Raw genomic sequence first — 18819 nt, forward strand, 5'->3', positions numbered from 1 at the left:
GAAATGATATATTCTGGATTAGAATAGTTGTTGTTCAATTAGTTGATTCATCCTAAAGTCTTAAACTGAATTATTCCTATGGAGCCTTCTTAGTTCTAATGTTTGAAACAGCCAGGGAATTGTCTCCCATTCCTGATCTTCTTTCACTTTCATATCTTACTGGAGAGGTTATAAAATCTGGCTAACAAATACAATGTGAACCATGTAATTTAAATTTTCTTTAGGTTAAGAAAGAGTGAAATTACCTTTATTAGCACAATATTGCAGGACTAGGCTGATGATAGTATCTGTTACCTACTACCTAGGTTAGTTATCTATTCTCTAAGCAACCAGCCTCTCTTTGTTTCTAAAGAGTCAATCTGTAACTTTCAGCAGATCACTTTGAGTCATGAGGGACAGGGACTTTCTCTTTGTATGTTTTGAATAGCATTTTGCTGATGTATATGCAGATGTTCATTAAAAATCCAGGGAATTAATTATTGGAAAATTAGGATTGTCAGTAATCCCTAGTTAACTAAGAGTCAAGAAAATAGTTGTCCTTTTTTTCTTTTTCTTCAATTGAAGAGATAGACAGGCAAAGAATGGAAAAGGAAAAGTAAGATTTTTAGTAATAACCTGGAAGTCTTCCCGTTAGGAAATCTGAGCTAAGGTCTTAACGGTTATTTTATATAACAGTGATCTATGGCAATTGCTGTTAAGAGCAGGTTTTTCTACCATTGAGATCAAACCTGAGGTTCTTGTTACAGTGGCAGTACAAGCTATTGCCTCTTGATGGTGCCAAGCATTTAAAAATCTCTGCTCAGGATTTGAGGGACATGTGTTCTGAATGTTCACATAATGCAACATTTCCCAGTTAAGTGTTGGAATGCAGAGGGCATCCTACACTACTAGAGACCCTGCATGACACAGATGCAGCTGTGGGGGAAGATTCACTCTCTTTCAGAATGATATATCATTCTATGAGTTATGATTTTAAATAAGAAATAAAGCTGATACATGAAATTCAACTAGGTGAAATTTGAAATACAAATCAAGTGAAAATTGAGTACATCAGTACCAACAACAATATGGAAGTGGAGGTACATGATGGAGAACCATTGATTATTTTTTGTTGCAAAAGGGGTCTTCATATTTGTTGTCATTATTTTGTGTATCTACTCCTTTGTTTTTTAAAAATATTAGAAAATGGGTTTGGTGATAATGCTGGTTAAATCTTATAATAAGGAGTTTTTTCTCCAGTTTTAGAAAAGTCTATGGGAATAGTTCATCAAATATTTTTGAATTGTAAAACTGATTTATCAAAAAATGAAAAAAGAAGTATTATAAAAGAAGCACGCATTCATCACCTTCTCAATTGACACCTTTATTTTAGCCACCTCAGTGTGTAGCTTATGACCTATTAGAAAGCACTTTCAGGAGGTTAAAGTATTTATTTCGAGGTAATTGCAGCTGGCGTTGCCACTGTAAGAGGTGATTCAGAGGGCCCAGCGCAGTGGCCTAGCGGCTAAAGTCCTCGCCTTGAACGCACCCTGGGATCCCACATGGGCGCCAGTTCTAATCTCAGCAGCTCCACTTCCCATCCAGCTCCCTGCTTGTGGCCTGGGAAAGCAGTTGAGGACGGCCCAAAGCTTTGGGACCCTGCACCCGCGTGGGAGACCTGGAGGAAGTTCCTGGTTCCTGGCTCTGGATCAGCACAGCACTGGCCATTGTGGTCACATGGGTAGTGAATCATCAGACGGAAGATCTTCCTTTCTGTCTCTCCTCCTCTGTGTATATCTGGCTTTGCAATAAAAATAAATAAATCTTTTAAGAAAAAGTGATTCAGAGTATTCCTGGATATGTTTTACCAGGTTTCCTCCAATGTCAGCAACTTGCACTGGTCATTCTGACATCCAAGGAACTGGCACTCTCACTGTCAGTGCTGACACCACAGGGGTCCCTTGTGTTGACCTTTTACGGACATACTCATTTCCTTCCGCCATAACCAGTGGGACCACTGATCTGTTCTCTATTGTAATTTTTTCATGTTAAGTATGTTGTGCACGTATAATCACATCATATGTAACTTTTAGGTTTGGCTTTTTCCACTCAGCATAATTCTATGGAGGTTGAGCCAGATTGTTACATGTTGTTTTTCTTCCTTTAGCTCCAAAATCATAAATGGGCCAGAGGGAAATCCTAGGAAACACAGCTGCTTGTTTTTCTTTGGCCCTCAGTCCTAGCTGATGTGCCTCCTTTTCTCCACTTGTCAGAGTTTCTGTTTATCTTCTATATGATGTGCACGGTTCTTAGTGTACATATAGTAAAGGAATTTGGAAAAGTATGTCTAGGAACCAATGTCAGTGAGATTATGAATTTTTTTTAATGAAGATTTATTGTATTTTTATTTGAAAGGCAGAACTACAGGGAGAAGTAGAGACAGAGTGACCTTTCACTCCCCAAATGCCAGAGCCAGGAACTTCTTCCAGGTCTCCCATATGGGAGCGGGGGCCCAAGGACCTGAACCATCCTCTGCTTTTTTCCCAGGTCATAAGCAGGGATGTGGGTTGAAAATGGAGTAGCCAGAACACAAATTGGTGCCCATTTGGGACACCAGCACTGCAGGTAGAGGCCCAGCCCACTATACCATGGTGTCTTCCCTGAAATTAGAATTTTAAAGTTCAAAACAGCCAAGAGCTTCATTTTAGTAAAGACTGATTAAGTATGGGAGGAGGAAATCATGTTCTGTTGAAAATTTGGGGTTTGGATAAATTGATGTTTTATTGAAATTTAAGGTAATGCAGAGTAGAAGGAAAAGTAGCAGCTGTTGCGTATATTTACCATCCTTTCATTCTGGTAGATTAGCAGAGGTTGAACATCGAAAGGTTATTTTTTTCATCAGGTCACAGGCACCAGGACCTAAGTCATATTTGGCAGAAATCGCAATTTTACAAGTTACTAACGTGATTCTCAAATTTAGCTAAAGAAGATATTGCTTATTTTCTATTTATATACAAAATGCTTTTCAGATTTTCACACATGGTATATTCACAAATAATTGCATGATAGTATTTAGTTAATGTGTAATAGTCTTCCCTTCTTACATGTTGACTTTCTTTACAGTATGTTGACTTTTCTATGAAATCTTAAGGGTTTTGATACCACTCATGCACAGATTTTGATTGAATACAGTAAAATGCTATATAACGTTCTGGAAGCGTTTTAATCGATTGTGTCTTGTTGTCAGAAGAAAAAGATAGAAAAACAGAAAGAATATCTACAACTTGGTAAAATCAAAGTGGACATAAGAGCTTCTTCCAGATTTCCTAGGTGTATTCAAGGTCCCAGGTCTTTGGTGATCCTTCCCTGCTTTCCAAAGCCATGAGCAGGGAGCTGAATGGGAAGTCGAGCAGCCAGGATACAGCTGTGAGCTGCCAGCACTTGCAGACCGAGTCTTAGCCAGTTGAGCCATTGTGCCAGCCTCTTGGCGTGTTTCCTTCAGTGATGTGCAGTGGCAGCACATTTCTCTAATAGGGGATGCTCAGGCACCGTGAGTACTGGCTTCTGAAACACTGTCCATTTCAGAGGGAAAACACCAGGTTTGTTTTTCCTAGATGCTATGAAGAAATTATGATGATACTGATCACATGCCTTTCTTTTTGACTGGTGTTTTTCAGTCAGTAGGAAGAAGGATGTTTTTCCTTTTAAAATGTTATGGAATAAAAAAAAAAATGTTATGGAATCATTCATAGCAGACCTTGTTGCTCCAATTTTGTCTTTAAATATTTTATGAATAATCCCTGTGCATCCTTAATAGTCCCTAAAAGCCAAACATTTCATGGCTGGCCTGTCTGCCAGTTGATTTTAAATGCAACAGGATACTAAAACGCATCAAGAAAAGAAGTAAAATTCAGAGGATCCTCAGCAAATGGCCGTTGTGATTACAGATTAACTGAGTCTGCCTACGAAAATGTAAATAATAACCAGTTTGGGCAAAGTTGTTAATAAAATTAATTGAATCAACTTATTAGAGCATGTTTGTAGTGAAAGAATAAAAATAAATATTACTTAAGCATGACTTTATGCTGTATGTAATTATGACATAATGCCATTGAGTTATTAAAGTGGTGAAGACTAACTTAAAATGTTAATGAAATATATTATGTAACTTTATTTTACATTTCTATCTCTTTAAAGTGCAAGCTTGGTATAAAACAGAGATTGCTAGAAATAGTAGTGCATGCAAGTGAGTTTGAGGGAGATGTTAAAACACAGTTGAGTACTAATCATCCTTAACCATCAGCCATGTGAGGAATTGACTTATGAGATGAGGCTAATAGAACTGAAAGTCCTTGTGTGAGCATGAGTGAAGGCAGGCTATGACAAGATCCACAGGTATTCAGATGATGAATATATTAGATAGGGTAGTGTCAGGTCATCAGGACCTCTGAAAGTTAAAGCAGAACCAGGGGCAATGTAAGAGGAACCTGGGTTTTATGTCAAAGGCAGAGTATGTCAACATGATAGGAGAATGGATTGTTTAGATAGTTTTTTTTCTAGAAGCTATTCCATTAGGCTTAATGTACAGAGAATATGTATTGCTCAGTATTGTTGGTAACGAAGGGACCAAAGAATAGTAACAATTTGGAAGGATCTTTTCTGCTCTGGCTACTGTAAAAACTAGTTAGGGCGGGCCCGGCGGCGTGGCCTAGCGGCTAAAGTCCTCGCCTTGAAAGCCCCGGGATCCCATATGGCCGCCGGTTCTAATCCCGGCAGCTCCACTTCCGATCCAGCTCCCTGCTTGTGGCCTGGGAAAGCAGTCAAGGAAGGCCCAAAGCTTTGGGACCCTGCACCCGCGTGGGAGACCTGGAGGAAGTTCCTGGCCCCGGCATCGGATTGGCGCGTACCGGCGCATTGCGGCTCACTTGGGGAGTGAATCATCGGATGGAAGATCTTCCTCTCTGTCTCTCCTCCTCTCTGTATATCCGGCTTTCCAATAATAATAAAATCTTTGGAAAAAAAAAAAAAACTAGTTAGGGCTCTGTTGCTGGAATAAAGGCATACAGAATGCTGGGCCCTGAGATAATTGTGTCTCCTCCCAGATTGCGAAAGGAATCCATGGACTTGTGGGCTTAAAGGAAAATGTTGGATTACAAAATGTATTTTTCCTGTATTTTCAGTCCCTGAAAATGATTAGATTTGCTTAATTAGAACCCAGGTGATAACTATTGATTCCACATCAAATTTGTGATGAAAGCATTGCTATCTGTGGCTAACACACTGAACATCTATTACATGAGAGACACCTACTGTAGACTTCAAGTTTAGTGTATAGTACATTCTCATACAGCTCCTTATTCAACTTTCCCCCAATTCCTTAAAGTAGGTGCTAATTTTAGTGTCTCTATTTTACATACCAAGTAATCCAGGTGCAACTCATTGATCTTCATGTTTTAAATTGCTGTTTTAGGCCTGGTAAGTGCCAGAACCTCAAATCTGAAGCCATGTTCTAACTAAACGGAATTACAGATTTTTCTCTTGAAGTCCGAGGGTTCTGTGGTAGAGGAAAGTCCATTTATCTCACAAATCCTTAAGATATAAGGCCTCAGAGAGAGGTTCTAAGCTTTGTAAAAAGTCCTGCTTCTCTTATTTCTGGTTACTTTATCCTAATTTTCCTGGAGAAGGAGAAAGCAGCCCATCTGATTCAGGGTGTCCCAGCTACATAAAGGCCGGCACACACCTCCCCAGATTGCTGCTGCCCCAGATGGTGGAGGGCCAGACAGGAGTGAGGAATGAAATGTGGCAGTTGAGCATCTTCTCTGAGACAAGAGTGTGGTGTGAAGGAAAGTGAGGAAGTGAAAGAGATTATCTAGGGATTCTGATCAAGATGGTTTATTATTTATTTGGAAGAAGATGAAGGCCTCTTGACCTCCACAGCCTGAGAGAATGAGGCTATAGGGTATACAGAGGAGGGTAGGAGAAGGAGTAGTCAAGAAGACAAAGCTACAAGGACAGTGGGAGGGAGTAAGGTGCAGTGGTGACAGCAGAGGGCCTCCCATGGCAAAGACCAGGGGGACTCTCTTTAGATAACAGAGCTAACACTTAACACTGCCTTTCATGTGTCCCAGACACTCTTTAGAACTGATTATATTGCAACCCTAGCAGTCTGACCCTAGAGTTCATGCCACTATGGGACACTGAAGAAGGAGGCCCAGCCAGATCAAAGCAGAGGAGCAATGTGCTGGGAGTTGAAGCAGGGCAGCTTCAGTCTCCTTGGGCAGCATGTTTGTGTGACTGAATCGATCCATCTATCTATATAATGTATTTGTTTTCATCTACTTGAATGACAAAATGAGAGACACAGAGGGGGAGAGAGATCGAGTGAAAAAGATATCTTCCATTTGCTGGTTCACTACTTAAATGACAGTAACAGACAGGGCTGAGGCAGTTCAAAGCCAGGAACTCCATTCAGGTCTTCTTGTGACAGGAACCCTAGCTGCTGCATCCCCAGATGTAGCAGCTGGAAACTGGTTCAGAACAGAGAAGTTGGGACTTGAACCTGCAATCTGATATGGTGGCAGTGGTTGCATGCAACCTGTTTTACCACAGCACTGGCCTCATGTGTAATTTAATATATTGGATGTATTTGAGAAGTGTGCATTGAAAATCACTGGTGGTAATGTATTCCTAGTTGTTTGCACGTCTTACTCTTTCTTACTGCACTGTTGTCCCTTATTTTGGATGTGAGACAAGACAAAAGTCCCTTATTTTGGATGTGATCACTTAGTGGCTGTTGTGTGGATGGTTGCTCCCCACACAAAGCATGGCACATACATCCACTGGACATGCCTCTGTCCAGGGCAGTCTGACTAGCAAGGCACTTATGCACTTGCTGTTTAAACTAAGAGTGGCAGAACAAAGTGCTTTCCTGACCACAAGTCTGAAGGCATACTTCCCAGGCAGGCTATAAAATTAAATATTCTTAGCTTGACATGAAACTGACTTCTGTAAAAATAATGTTTAAAAGCAAACACTTAAAACATCCCTTTTTCATTAAGATTCATTTATTTTTCCTGGAAAGGCAGATCTACACAGAGAAGTAGAGGCAGAGAGAAAGATCTTCCATCTGCTAGTTCACTTTCCAAGTAGCCACAATGGTCAGAGCCATGCCAATTTGAAGCCAGGAACCAGGGCATCTTCCTGCTCTTCCACGTGGGTACAGGGTCCCAAGGACATGGGCCATCTCCCACTTCTTTCCCAGGCCGCAAGCAAAGAGCTGAGTGGAAAGTGGAGCAGCCAAGACATGAACCAGTACCCATATAGGATTAGCAGAGGATTAGCCAGTTAAGCCATTGCACCAGCCCCTAAACATTCTTTTATATACAGTTTCTCAATCAGAGTATTTATCTTGAAGTTGTTATAAACAATACCAAGGCAATGTTGGGGTAAGTGAGAAGGCCAATTGCAAGAATTAAAGGGCCCTTTCTGTGCTATGATACCCCTGCAAGTTCAGGGGTTCCCCAAACCACCCTCAGGTTCAACAGTTCACTGGGACTCACAGAACTCATGGAGAACAGTTACTGTCACAGTTTGTTTGTTTGTTTGTTTCAAACAGGGAAAAGGTACAAACATGGAACAAGCAAAGGATGAAACCCACAGTGCAGAGTCCAGGGAACTCCAAAGGTATTCTCCCATTATCTCTGTGGTTGGAATGTGTTACTACCAACCTTAGGCCTTGGGAGACTTAACTGTAGTTAAAAACTGATGAAAACAGAGTTTTCGCCAAGACTTTATCATTAGGCATGATTGGTAGATTAATTGCCCATGTGTTTAATCTCATTCTTCTGGTTAACTAATATCCCATGATGCGCAACCTTCACACTAAACTTTACATGGTTGGTCTCTCTTGGTCTAAGTGACCAGCTTCCCTCCTAGAATTATTGCAGCCAACCCTGTTCTAAATAAAAATCTTCAGATGGAGCTGAGGCACACTGCATTCCAGAAGTCTGAGGTAGAGGCTAGACTCATCTTTGGGCAAAGCCAAACTGTTGACTGCACAATAAGTAACTTAGCTTCTTTAGTAGGATCCTTGCATTCATCTCCAAGCTTGGGGCTAGTTTCCTACGAAAAAGTAAGCATAGCTTGTCAGCTATAATAGGCTTCTGTTGGGGGAAAAAAATAAAAAGAACAAACATTATTTAAACAACATACATCTTCTTCTCCTTTAAGCCCCACGGCCAGTGTGGACTGAACAAGGTCTCTGCCCTATGTCTCCTCATCAGGTCTCAGGCTGGTGGAACCAGCCACATCTGAAGTGGCAACTCTACTATTGCAAAGCAAAGCAATGATGCATCGTATGCTGGCCATTCAGGCGAAAGTGGCATTCTCTCTCCATTTTCACTGGGCAAGTCTGAGGCTCCTATGTAGTTTGGTAGCTTCAGTTATCCCAGGAGATTTGTCTGTGATGAAAGACATCTAGCCATTTGTTCTCTTTCTCTCTTGATTGTCTTGCCTAACTGGGACTTCTTTAAGTAATTTGGGGATATTTTTAAGCAATTTTGGAAATTTTGTTTACTTACTGTGAAGCTTTTCTCATCATGACCCCTATTTCCATTTGCTATTTTTATTTTTACTATTTTTATTTTTATTTTTACTTTCAAATAAAGAGTTAAAGGGAAAAAGAGGTATCTTCTACCCACTGGTTCATTCCCCAAATGGCCTCAAAGGCTGAGTCTCGACCACACTGAAGGCAGGAAGGGGAAACTCCATCTGGATTTTTCTTATATGTGGCTGAGCCCCTCACAATTGAACCATCTTCTGCCTCTTTCCCAGGGGCATGGCAGGGAGCTGGATCCGATGTAGAGCAGCCAGGAACGGGGCACTCCTATTGGGTGCCTGTATCACAGCCTGGGACTTAATATACTGTGCCGCAGCAACATCGCTTAATCCCATGTTTCCATCAGGTTTTCTGACTCTTGCTGCTGCAATCCATGAATTTATTCAGTTTTTGGGGAACCCTTGGGATTCCTTAAATCCTGATAGAAGAAACAATGTTGGCTTGTTTTTGTGCAGGCATCCTTCCTCCTCCCAGACTGTCCCACATGGCAATCCATAGGTTTTCTATAAACTCCTAATACTGTTTCTGTAACTAATTTGTGCTTCCTGTTAAGGATTGCAGGGTAGGATGGCTGTCTTTCATCGCTGTATTCCCAGCACATCCGTAGGAAATGAGTAACTTTTAAGAGACTTTGTTCAGCAGATTGCAAAGATATTGACCCCATAGGGTTAACAGAAGTGAAAGCAGGACCATGTTCCTCTGCTGCAATAATTCCCTTTAAAAGGGGGTGGGGGGCTCCCCTTTCATCTAAACCATGTCTCATATGAACAGATGGCCCTTTTGTTTTAGATAATAAATGACTTCACATATTTAATTCTCGCAAAAGGATTTGGAGCCAGGATTTCACGTGTCAACAGCTAGCTGGCTTTCTTGCATAAATTATGTGTTTGTGCAGTATATTGACAATCCTAAGGCCTGGACAGGCTGGAGCTGGTCACGTGGGGACCTGGTGGCTTTAGGTGCAGGATGGTATTGTCTACTTTGAACTGACTGTGAAGCTGCAAGAGAACATTGGCAGAGACATTCCTCCCAACAAAGCAAGCTCTGAAGTCCACACACACATATCCCCTGCCCACAGCTTTTTTTTTTTTAACCTCTAAAACAAAAAACAAAAAGCAAACATGCATGCCACTGTCTCCCTCCAAAGCGTCCTTGGGTGTGTGTGGGGTATGGAGATAAAGGAAAGGGAAAATGGGAGGGAAGAAAAAAAATAAAATGCACTTGAAATTTGCAAGTGACCTACCTTTCTAGGTCATTAGCACCGTGCTTCAGGCCATTTAGGTGTTTAGGCAAGAGTGGTAGATTGCTGGTGTGAAAGTGAATGAGATTTTGCTATCTCCAAGAGGACAGCTTACTGACATAGTAGAATCCGAGGTGACACTTCAAAGAAAATTGACCTCTTGGCAGAGGGATGTACGTGTCACAACCCAGTGTGCTGAGACCAACCTTGGATGCACTTTGTTTCAACATAATCATCAATAATACACCCTGATTTGTCTGGAATGGCCACTCAGGTCTTGGGTGGTACACAGGGTATGATGAATGGCAAGGGTCATGGCACCAGAGTGAAGAGGGTTGAAAGGAGAATTCTTCTTGCAAGGTAATTTCCTTCTAGAGTTTTCCTTAAAAGGATTTTTGTAGGGCTTTCTGAAATGTCTCCCAGATGGCTCTGACGCACTCCTTGACATCAGTTTATTTTTCTTTGGTGAAGCTTTTATGGGCCCAGTATGTCTCCCTGCAGCCTGGATTTCTTTTAGACTCCCATGTAGCTTTGCTCTGTGTGTGTGTGTGTGTGTGTGTGTGTGTGTGTGTGTGTGGGTCAAGCCTAGATGGATTGGCTGTGAATGGGGTGATAAGAATAGAGAGAAACACATACCAGTAGACCAAACTTCCTGCGCACAAGCCTTGAATACCACATTTCACTGTCTGAAATAGCATTCGTCTTAAGGCTGGATCGTTTATTCCCTCTGGAATTAAGCAGTAGCACTAGCAGCAAAAGCAACTATTTTGGGAATAGTATGTGGGAGGAATTTTGCAGTATGTATTCCAGAAGTACCTTTAATGCGTTTGAAGACTTCACTGTTCATCATTACATCCCTGGTAAATGGGAATTGACAACTTCCAGATAAGCTCAAATGTAATTAATGACAAGGCTTAATATATGCTTGTCATGATCCATAAAGATTATTAGTAAAGGCTGAGTGTAGGTGGCTCAGTAATTACTGAAATGGCATACAGGAAGCTTCTCATTGGAGATTAGTTTCTAATATAGATGATATTAAAAAAAAGATAAGCTATAATGTCTTTTCTTTGTCTCTCTTATATCCTTGCAGGTTGCTTTAGCATATCCCCATGTAGACTTCCGGGTTGTCAAAGAAGGTTAGAGAAGTTCACAATGAGTCAGTGAATGTTGTGTGCCCCTGACTTGCTCCCCTGTAAAGCTGAGGTGGGTAGGGCTTGGCAGCTGGTGGCAGCTGCACAGATAAATAAACCTCAGAGCTCCTAGATGGAGTAGGTGCAGATGAGCCAGGATGAGATTGTGTAGCTATGAATGTCTGCTGTGAAAAGAGGCCATGAGGACCGAGCTGTACCTGGAGTCCGGAGGTTCTGGCAATGAAAGGGAGGTGGGAGTGTATAAAAACTGTTTTAATAGCTCTTTTGATCAACCTATTGCTTATTTGGTGTAGGTAGAGGTACTTTAGAGATTGGATCTAAGTCAGATATACTTTAAGTGACTTCTCTCTTGTCAATGAATGTATTTAATTGAAATCAGAGAGTTAAGTTGGTTTGTTCCTATTTGATGTTTCTTGCTTATTACTATTTTTAAATAATAAGAGCTAATTGTCTTCTGAGTGTTCTCTTTAGAAATTAGATGCAGTTGACATGAAAACAGTAGCCCAGTGCTACTTCATACTTTCCTATTTTGTTACTGGTCAGCAGTTTGGAAAATGGTTTTCTGAAATCTCTTTTGAAATTGGCTTTTGAAGTCTCTTTACAACGTGGTAAAAAAAATCACAGCAGATGGTTTTTAGTTTGGGTTCTTTTTCAAGTTCAGCATTGAAACTAATGTGAAGGATAAAGATGTTCTGTTTCACCACGCTAAGCAGTGTTGTATAGGATTCTGAGAAGCATTTTGTAAATAATACCCTACTACTCACAAAAACCTAATTAACTTAAAGTTAAATATCATAAATATGTATCTCTTATGCATAGGAAGCCTGCTGAGGTATTAGTGATACTATATTATAGGTATCTACAACTTAAATGTTGGTCTTTAAAAAAAAAAAGACAAAAAACTACCATTTTAATTTCCAACCAAATGGATTAAAAATTTCATGATCTCCGAATTTGAGCTATATTGCTATCTTTTTATTTGGACTCGATAGAGAATGCTCTTTGTTTTAATATAACAGTCCTACATTTTTCTAGTTTTAATTATTCACATGAGAAATTAGTGGAAATGGCTTTTCTGTGATCACCAGGGAAAATGTTTGGAAAATTTTGAAGCATCAAGAAAAAAAAATAAACATAGACATGTTTTTCAAATTAAAAGATTCTTCAATTATCTTCCCGCTCTTTTTGTGTCTTAACAATACAATAATATTTCTATAGGGCTATAGAGAATGAACATTAAACAAGTGTTCTGTTTGATAAAGGAGTCGGATATAGTGGAGGTAGAGGCAAGGAGAGTTGGACAGAAGATGGAAAAGAAATGAGAATCTTTGAAAATTTTAAAGTGCTGGAGATAAGGTTAACTCAAGAAAAGACTGATCTGTGTTAGGGTCAGCCCTAGGATATTCTAAGATAAACAGCACGGTGGGCCACGTTTAACCTATAGTGCATCAAATGCATGCAGTGAAGGTGTTGGAAGATCAGCAACAGCAGTGGCAGCCCGGCACCTGGGTTTGTGTGTGGAGTGAGATAATTAGCTCTTTCAGTCTCCACTGGCACAACACTCTAACCTTTCCCTCCTTGCTGTGTTCCAGGAAAGACAGCGTCTGGAGACCATCCTCAGCCTATGTGCTGAGTACACAAAGCCCGACAGTCATTTGTCCACTGGCACCACCGTGGCGGATGTGCAGAAAATCAACAAGGAGCTTGACAAGCTGCAACTTTCCGACGAGGAATCGGTGTTTGAAGAAGCCCTGGCAGCTGCTGACACACGATACAGGTGCAACCGGAAGGGCTCACACCATGATGCAGAGTTGGCTGGCTTCGGAGGCCTCGGTCAGAGCAGTGGTAATTTCCTTTCCCCCAGAAGCATCAGAAACGAGGAACTGCTCAGTGATCTCACCAGGACGCCTCCTCCACCATCCTCTGCCTTTTTGAAAGCTTCCAGTGAATCCTCTTACCTAAGCATCCTCCCAAAGGTAATACTGGCTCATCAATTCCCTGACCTAAGGGATGCTGAGCAAAGAGACTAGGATTTCTGGCCCAGAGCTATGCATATTCTTTGGTCTGGGAATCAGAGATTTTATCATGGTAAGTTTTCAGAAAGTTTCAGTGGAGTTTCCGTTTAAGAGGCAGTTAGCTAAACAAGACACAGAAAATGAGGATTTTACTATCAAGCAATATATTTGCACTGTTAAAAATGTAACAGCATAGAAAGAGTAGACAATGGGGGCTCGGCGGCGTGGCCTAGTGGCTAAGGTCTTTGCCTTGATCCCATATGGCCGCTGGTTCTAATCCCGGCAGCTCCACTTCCTCTCTGTCTCTCCTCCTCTCAGTATATCTGACTTTGTAATAAAAATAAAATAAATCTTAAAAAAAAAAAAAAAAAGATACATTTAAAAAAAAAAAAAAAAAAAGAAAGAGTAGACAATTTCTCTTCTTCATCCCCTTCCCAGTTGTACACCTGAGAGGTAAATGTAGTTGGTAGTGCCTCCCTTGCTTTCCTAATGTTTCAGAGCGTATGTGACTATGTATTAGACATACAACAGCCACAGGCACACACAAAGTGCCTTGAATTTTTTCCTCTCTGTAAATCATTGGGAATCTTTGTAGATTGGTACGTTCACATCGCCTTCATTCTTTTTAATGGCTGATTAAAAATGTGTTGTTTGGAGGTATCATGTAAGTTATTTACAGGTTTTTGTTAATAAAATCCACATGCAGCCAACATTCTGTCCTGTTTGGTTTTGTGCATTTGTGTATACGTATCTGTAGGGTCACTTAATAAGAGCAGTACTTCTGGGTTCAAGAATCTATTGTTCATTTTAAGCAGTGTTGCCAAATTTACCCCCAAAAGACATTTCTTCCAGTGACACTTGCATTAATAAGAAATTTTTATGTATTTTTGAAGCTTTCTTATTCTTTTTTCTTGTGTTTAATGAGTAATAAGAACTGTTTGTAGTAAGCAAATAAGTCTTTTATTATGAGCGATCTTCCCAATCAATGACTATGTTTTTTAAACATACAGATTTATTTACCGTCACAACTATTACATACTATTTTGGTTGTGTACTGTTTTACAACTATCTTCCAAATTTGAGGGCTTTTTAAAATTCAAAAGGAAAAAAATTTTACTTGCTTTTTTTCACACAGCTTAAGAATTTTTTCTGTGAAGATTCAAAGAGGAAACTCCCACCTCTTGCGTGAAAAGGATTTGAAGGAGCTTACCACGAAAGATGTATCATTTTTAGACTCAAGTTTGAACACTGAAAATAGTAAATGTAAGGAAAGAAGAGAGCAGGACAGAAAGTAGGCGAGACACGAACTCACAGTCAGAACATGTTTATCCAGAGAAAAATAAACCCAGGGGTGGCTGTCTGCTGGCATATGCATGCTGCAGACAGCAAGAAGTAGGTTACAGACTCGCCTGATGTAGCACAGGGCAGCTCAGGGCCATGATGGGAAGGGTTTGGGGCAGAGCTGAACTTGTTTGCCCTGCTGGGGGCCAGCTTTAAGGATGTGTGAGATGGTGAGGGGAAAAGCAGGCCAAGGGTGGGGTGTGTTCAAGACTATCTCAGTGGGCCAGGGACTGAGATCTGCATCTTCAGTCATGAAGGCTGGGTGTGAGGAAGACAGCAGAAGAGAGTATCTTCATGGGAACAGAGATCTGTCCTTCAGTCCCAACGGCTGGGGGCAGAAGCTGAGCTAAAGACTTTCGGTCCTTGCTCCTCCAGTAAATAAGAGGAAAGTACAAGTGCATTTACTTAGTTAAGAATGAATAACATCAAGTAATTATTAAGTTTGACTCAGTCTTGGCAGTCAAAGCCACAGAATGAGAAAAATAAGATAATATTAGTTTTATGTTATGTGGGAACACACGATGATCCTCTAAGAGAAGAACATCCTGGTGCTTTGCGAATCTGTGTGTTTGTAGTGTTTGATTTTGTGTTTGTTTGGCTGTGCAAAGACTAGTTACTAAATGTCCTCAGTGAGAAGTATTTATCTAACCTAAGAGTTCTCCCATAAAACACAGTGACTTGGATGGTCCAAGGACATGTTGGCCATCCATCCCTTCTTTCCTCTGGAGACCGTGGTCAACATGTTCTCAGTGGAGAGATATTCTGCAAGTTGAAATGGATGTAAGCTAGAATGGATGGAGGCTCAGGTAAAACTCCTCATTTGGACATTTGAGCTGCAGCTAACTGCACTGAACATCCTGAGAAATACTTAGTTTCCTTTTCATCTTCAGTCTTTTCACACGTCTCCCTTTATGGATATCTGCCAGATATGGGTCAAAAGTCTTGAGTTGTGTGCTGTTGTAAAGACTATCCATTGAGAGCTTAGACAAGAAAGCTGTCAGTGCAAAAAAGCAGCAAATCCTGGTAGATGTTTTTAATTGCTCAGGTATGCACTTGTGGAAGACCTCTGATGCATAAAGTGGTATCTACATTTGCATATGCAAGAGCATGCGTCTTTGTGACCACCCTGCAGCTTAGACACAGTGAAGGGGAAAGGTCGATAGGACAGAGAAACGAATTTTTCATTTATTACTTTCCAAAGACATACTACCTTGAAAAGAACAGCAAAATACTCTGGACTGTTTGTTTTTTATTTTCTTCCTCTGCATTATTTTTATTTTCTTCCACTGCATTATTTGCTTTACAAAGTAGGAAGTCCATTATTAGCAGATTTGGGGGTAAGTCAAGAACAGGAATGTGAAAAATACTTTAGTTGATTAAACTAAACGAAGGTTCTAATCATATCTAGGAAACTCACAGTTTATCAGTCTCAAACTTAATTGCTATGCCTAACACATGTCAATGCCCTTGGAAATACCCTGATTCTGATATTCTTGTCTGTACCTGTGTTGGGATACCTGGTATAAAAGTTTGCTGGAGAGAATCTCATCGTTTTCCTTTTTTGAGAAATTGTTTCCGGGATGGAAAGCCTTTGCATCTGCACCCCATTTTACTGAAAGTGGGTTCTTAGAAGAGAACGTAAAAAAGAGACTCCCCCTCTTCCCTTTCTCTGTGTGACTCCCGTTACTTCAAAGAAAGACAATTTGAGGATGCACATACATGTATAATGTTTTTATTAAATCATACTGCTAAGGCATAGACTCCATTGCTGTAAAAAAGAAAAATCCCAGAAAAATTAAAATGAAAGGCCTCAGTTTAAAATTTTAATTGCTTCCTTGCTGCCATAGACTGAGCTATCAGTAACTGCTAGCCTTGTGTCACTGTAGGCTTTCTTTGGTTAATAAACAAGATTATTGCATTTTGATCTTATTCTAGCAGAAAACATTTGCTTTTAGGATGTCTCGTGGAGATTTTGCTTCTTATAAGTAACAGAAAAAAAAGTGCCACAAATATTTCCTGGATAGCATATCGTAAGTTGTCCATTTTAAATATACTTACTGTGATAAACTTTTTAAAACTTTGAGTTACTCAAACTTTTGTAACTTTCACTATTAAGTATCTTTACCCCTCTGGTTACTTAGAAACATTATAGTTTTGCAGATTGTCCAGTTGTTTGGTTTTTTTCTTAGTGCTTTACTTCCACCCAGGAGAGAGATATTTTTAAACTGTGTTGGAAGTAGAAACTTGATATGTGCTGTTGACCCAACAGGATACTGGCCTTGGTGAGACTTTCCTGCTGGGATTACTGGGCTGTGATTTTGGAATGCCATTGCTTGCTCCAGGAATGCCTGATGGCCTAAAACAGGCACCTCGGCATTAGGCTACTGAGCTACATTGTCTGTGCAAAAAACAGGTCATCAGTCATTTCATTAGTTGATCATACACTGGATTTTAAATGAAAATTGAAAAGATAAATGTCAAAACTTAGAAGTCTGGCATATCTTTGTTCTAACCAACTTATGACAGTTGCATTTTCAATTGCTTAAATTCCTTATGGAACTGCAAAGTTGGGTGAAGAATAGACTAAGACTCCGGGTAAGGAATACAAACCAGGACCTGATGGATATCTTAAAGTTATTACCAGGATTGTTAAAAAGATTAAATGAAGTTGGTGAATTTAGTGTCAAATGATTTTTGATTGCTTTTTTATCCAATGTGGATATTCTTTGCAATAATTAGTAAGTAATCCTCAGTAATTAACTGGACTATTGTTTCCAATTTCTAACTGTGAATTATGTAATTGCTTACTTATGCAAAAATTCACCTTTTAGAGACTTAAAAACTTACAAAGCAATACACCGGTATTGGCGTCTGTGGTCTTGCAGAAAGCTTGGTCCCCTCCAGGTGACATCCACCATAACAAAGCCATGAGCTTCTAGAAGGAAGAGAGTGTTGTCAGCTTACTACATTGTCTCTTTAAGAGGCAGTCACATTTTAGCTGGGTATTTGTCATTATCTCTATTCTGTGGTGTAAGCATGCTCTTTTCCACTTTTTTTCCTTGACTTACTCATTCCTTACCAAGAAATTTGTTAGTTCCATGAAACACTTTTATCAAAGGTAACCAGTGAACTGTGTTAGATCTGAAAGGCCAATTTGACCTGTTTAGTGTTTGATGCAGGGTGGTCAATAGAACAAAGGCAGTGAACAGTGCAATAAATCACAAAATAAAGCATCAGTTAACATCAAAGGTATAGTTTTAAGTGATTTGGGCACAGCCAAATAATGTATCCTTGCTATTCCAATTAGTGTTGGGAAGGAATAAAAAAGCACCAGTGCTCAGGTAAAGACCCTTGTAGTATGGCAGGAGAGTCGAGAGACTTTTGGAGCAGGACTCACTTGGGAGTGGATGAAGGCATGAAGCCTGTGTGAAGGTAGCAGCGTATGCAAGGGACCTCTATGCAACATGATTTTAGATCTCTGCTATGCTGAACTGTCTTAACTTTGGAGAGATCACTTTAATTTCCACATATCATAGCTTCGTCATTTGTATAACCTTTTAGTTATCTTAGCTTTTTAAAAAGATGTATTTATTTGAAAGACTAAGTGATGGAGATGGAGACAAGCAAGCGAGAGAGAGAGAGAGAGAGAGAGAGAGAGAGAGAGAGAGAGAGATCTTCCATCTGCTGACTCACTTCCCATATGCAGAACCACCAGGTCTGGATCAGGCCGAGGCGAAGAAGATGGAACTTCATCCAGGTTTTTCACATGAGAAGATGGCATGGACACAAGCACCCGTGCCATTTTTCTGTTGCTTTGTCAGGTGAATTGGCAGGGAGCTGTATCAGAAATAAAGGAGCCAAGATTTGAACCTGCAATTCCATTCTACTGGTGTTGCAAATGGCAGCTTAATCCACTGTGCCTCGATGTGGACTCAAAGATATTTAGCTTTAAGGGGATATGCCCTTGCAAATTGAAGTTATGTGTTTGAACTTATTTAATAGTACTGAGTATGGCACAGTACCAATGGGAAAATGTATCAGAATTCAACTAAGCAGTCATAAGAATGCTTTTAGAATCTGCAAGGGTCAGGCCCAGTGATAGCCTACTTGGCTAAATCCTTGTCTTGCATATGCTGGCATCCCAGTCTCTGTACTAGCTGCTCTGTTTTCCATCTAGCTCTCTGCTTGTGGCCTGGGAAAGCAGTTGAGGATGGCCCCACAGCTTTGGTATCCTGCACCCGTGTGGGAGATCTGGAAGAAGTTCCTGGCTCCTGGCTTCAGATTGGCTCAGCTCTGGATGTTGTGGCCACTTGGGGAGTGAACCAGTGGATGGGAGATCTTTCTGTCTCTCCAATAAAAAAAAAATAATAAATAAATCTTTTAAAAAGAATAGTCAAGGGTCTGGAAATAAAGGAAGAAAAGAAGGATATTCTAGAAATGAAATACGAATATCTGTTTTTGTATTGATGAATT

General features: G+C 40.3%; 1 protein-coding gene across 15 annotated transcripts in view; it reads left to right on the forward strand.

Moving 5' to 3' along the window:
* The window catches only part of PHLDB2 (pleckstrin homology like domain family B member 2), a 105521-nt gene that overhangs the window by 32435 nt on the left and 54267 nt on the right, over positions 1-18819 (forward strand). For all 15 annotated transcript variants that reach the window (XM_058661855.1, XM_058661856.1, XM_058661860.1 and 12 more), the window contains exon 3: positions 12583-12966. In XM_058661855.1, the coding sequence (XP_058517838.1) occupies positions 12583-12966 (384 nt within the window). The remainder of the gene's footprint in view (positions 1-12582; positions 12967-18819) is intronic.

This window comes from Ochotona princeps, chromosome 3 (assembly GCF_030435755.1).
Source record: "Ochotona princeps isolate mOchPri1 chromosome 3, mOchPri1.hap1, whole genome shotgun sequence".
Taxonomy (NCBI): Eukaryota; Metazoa; Chordata; class Mammalia; order Lagomorpha; family Ochotonidae; genus Ochotona; species Ochotona princeps.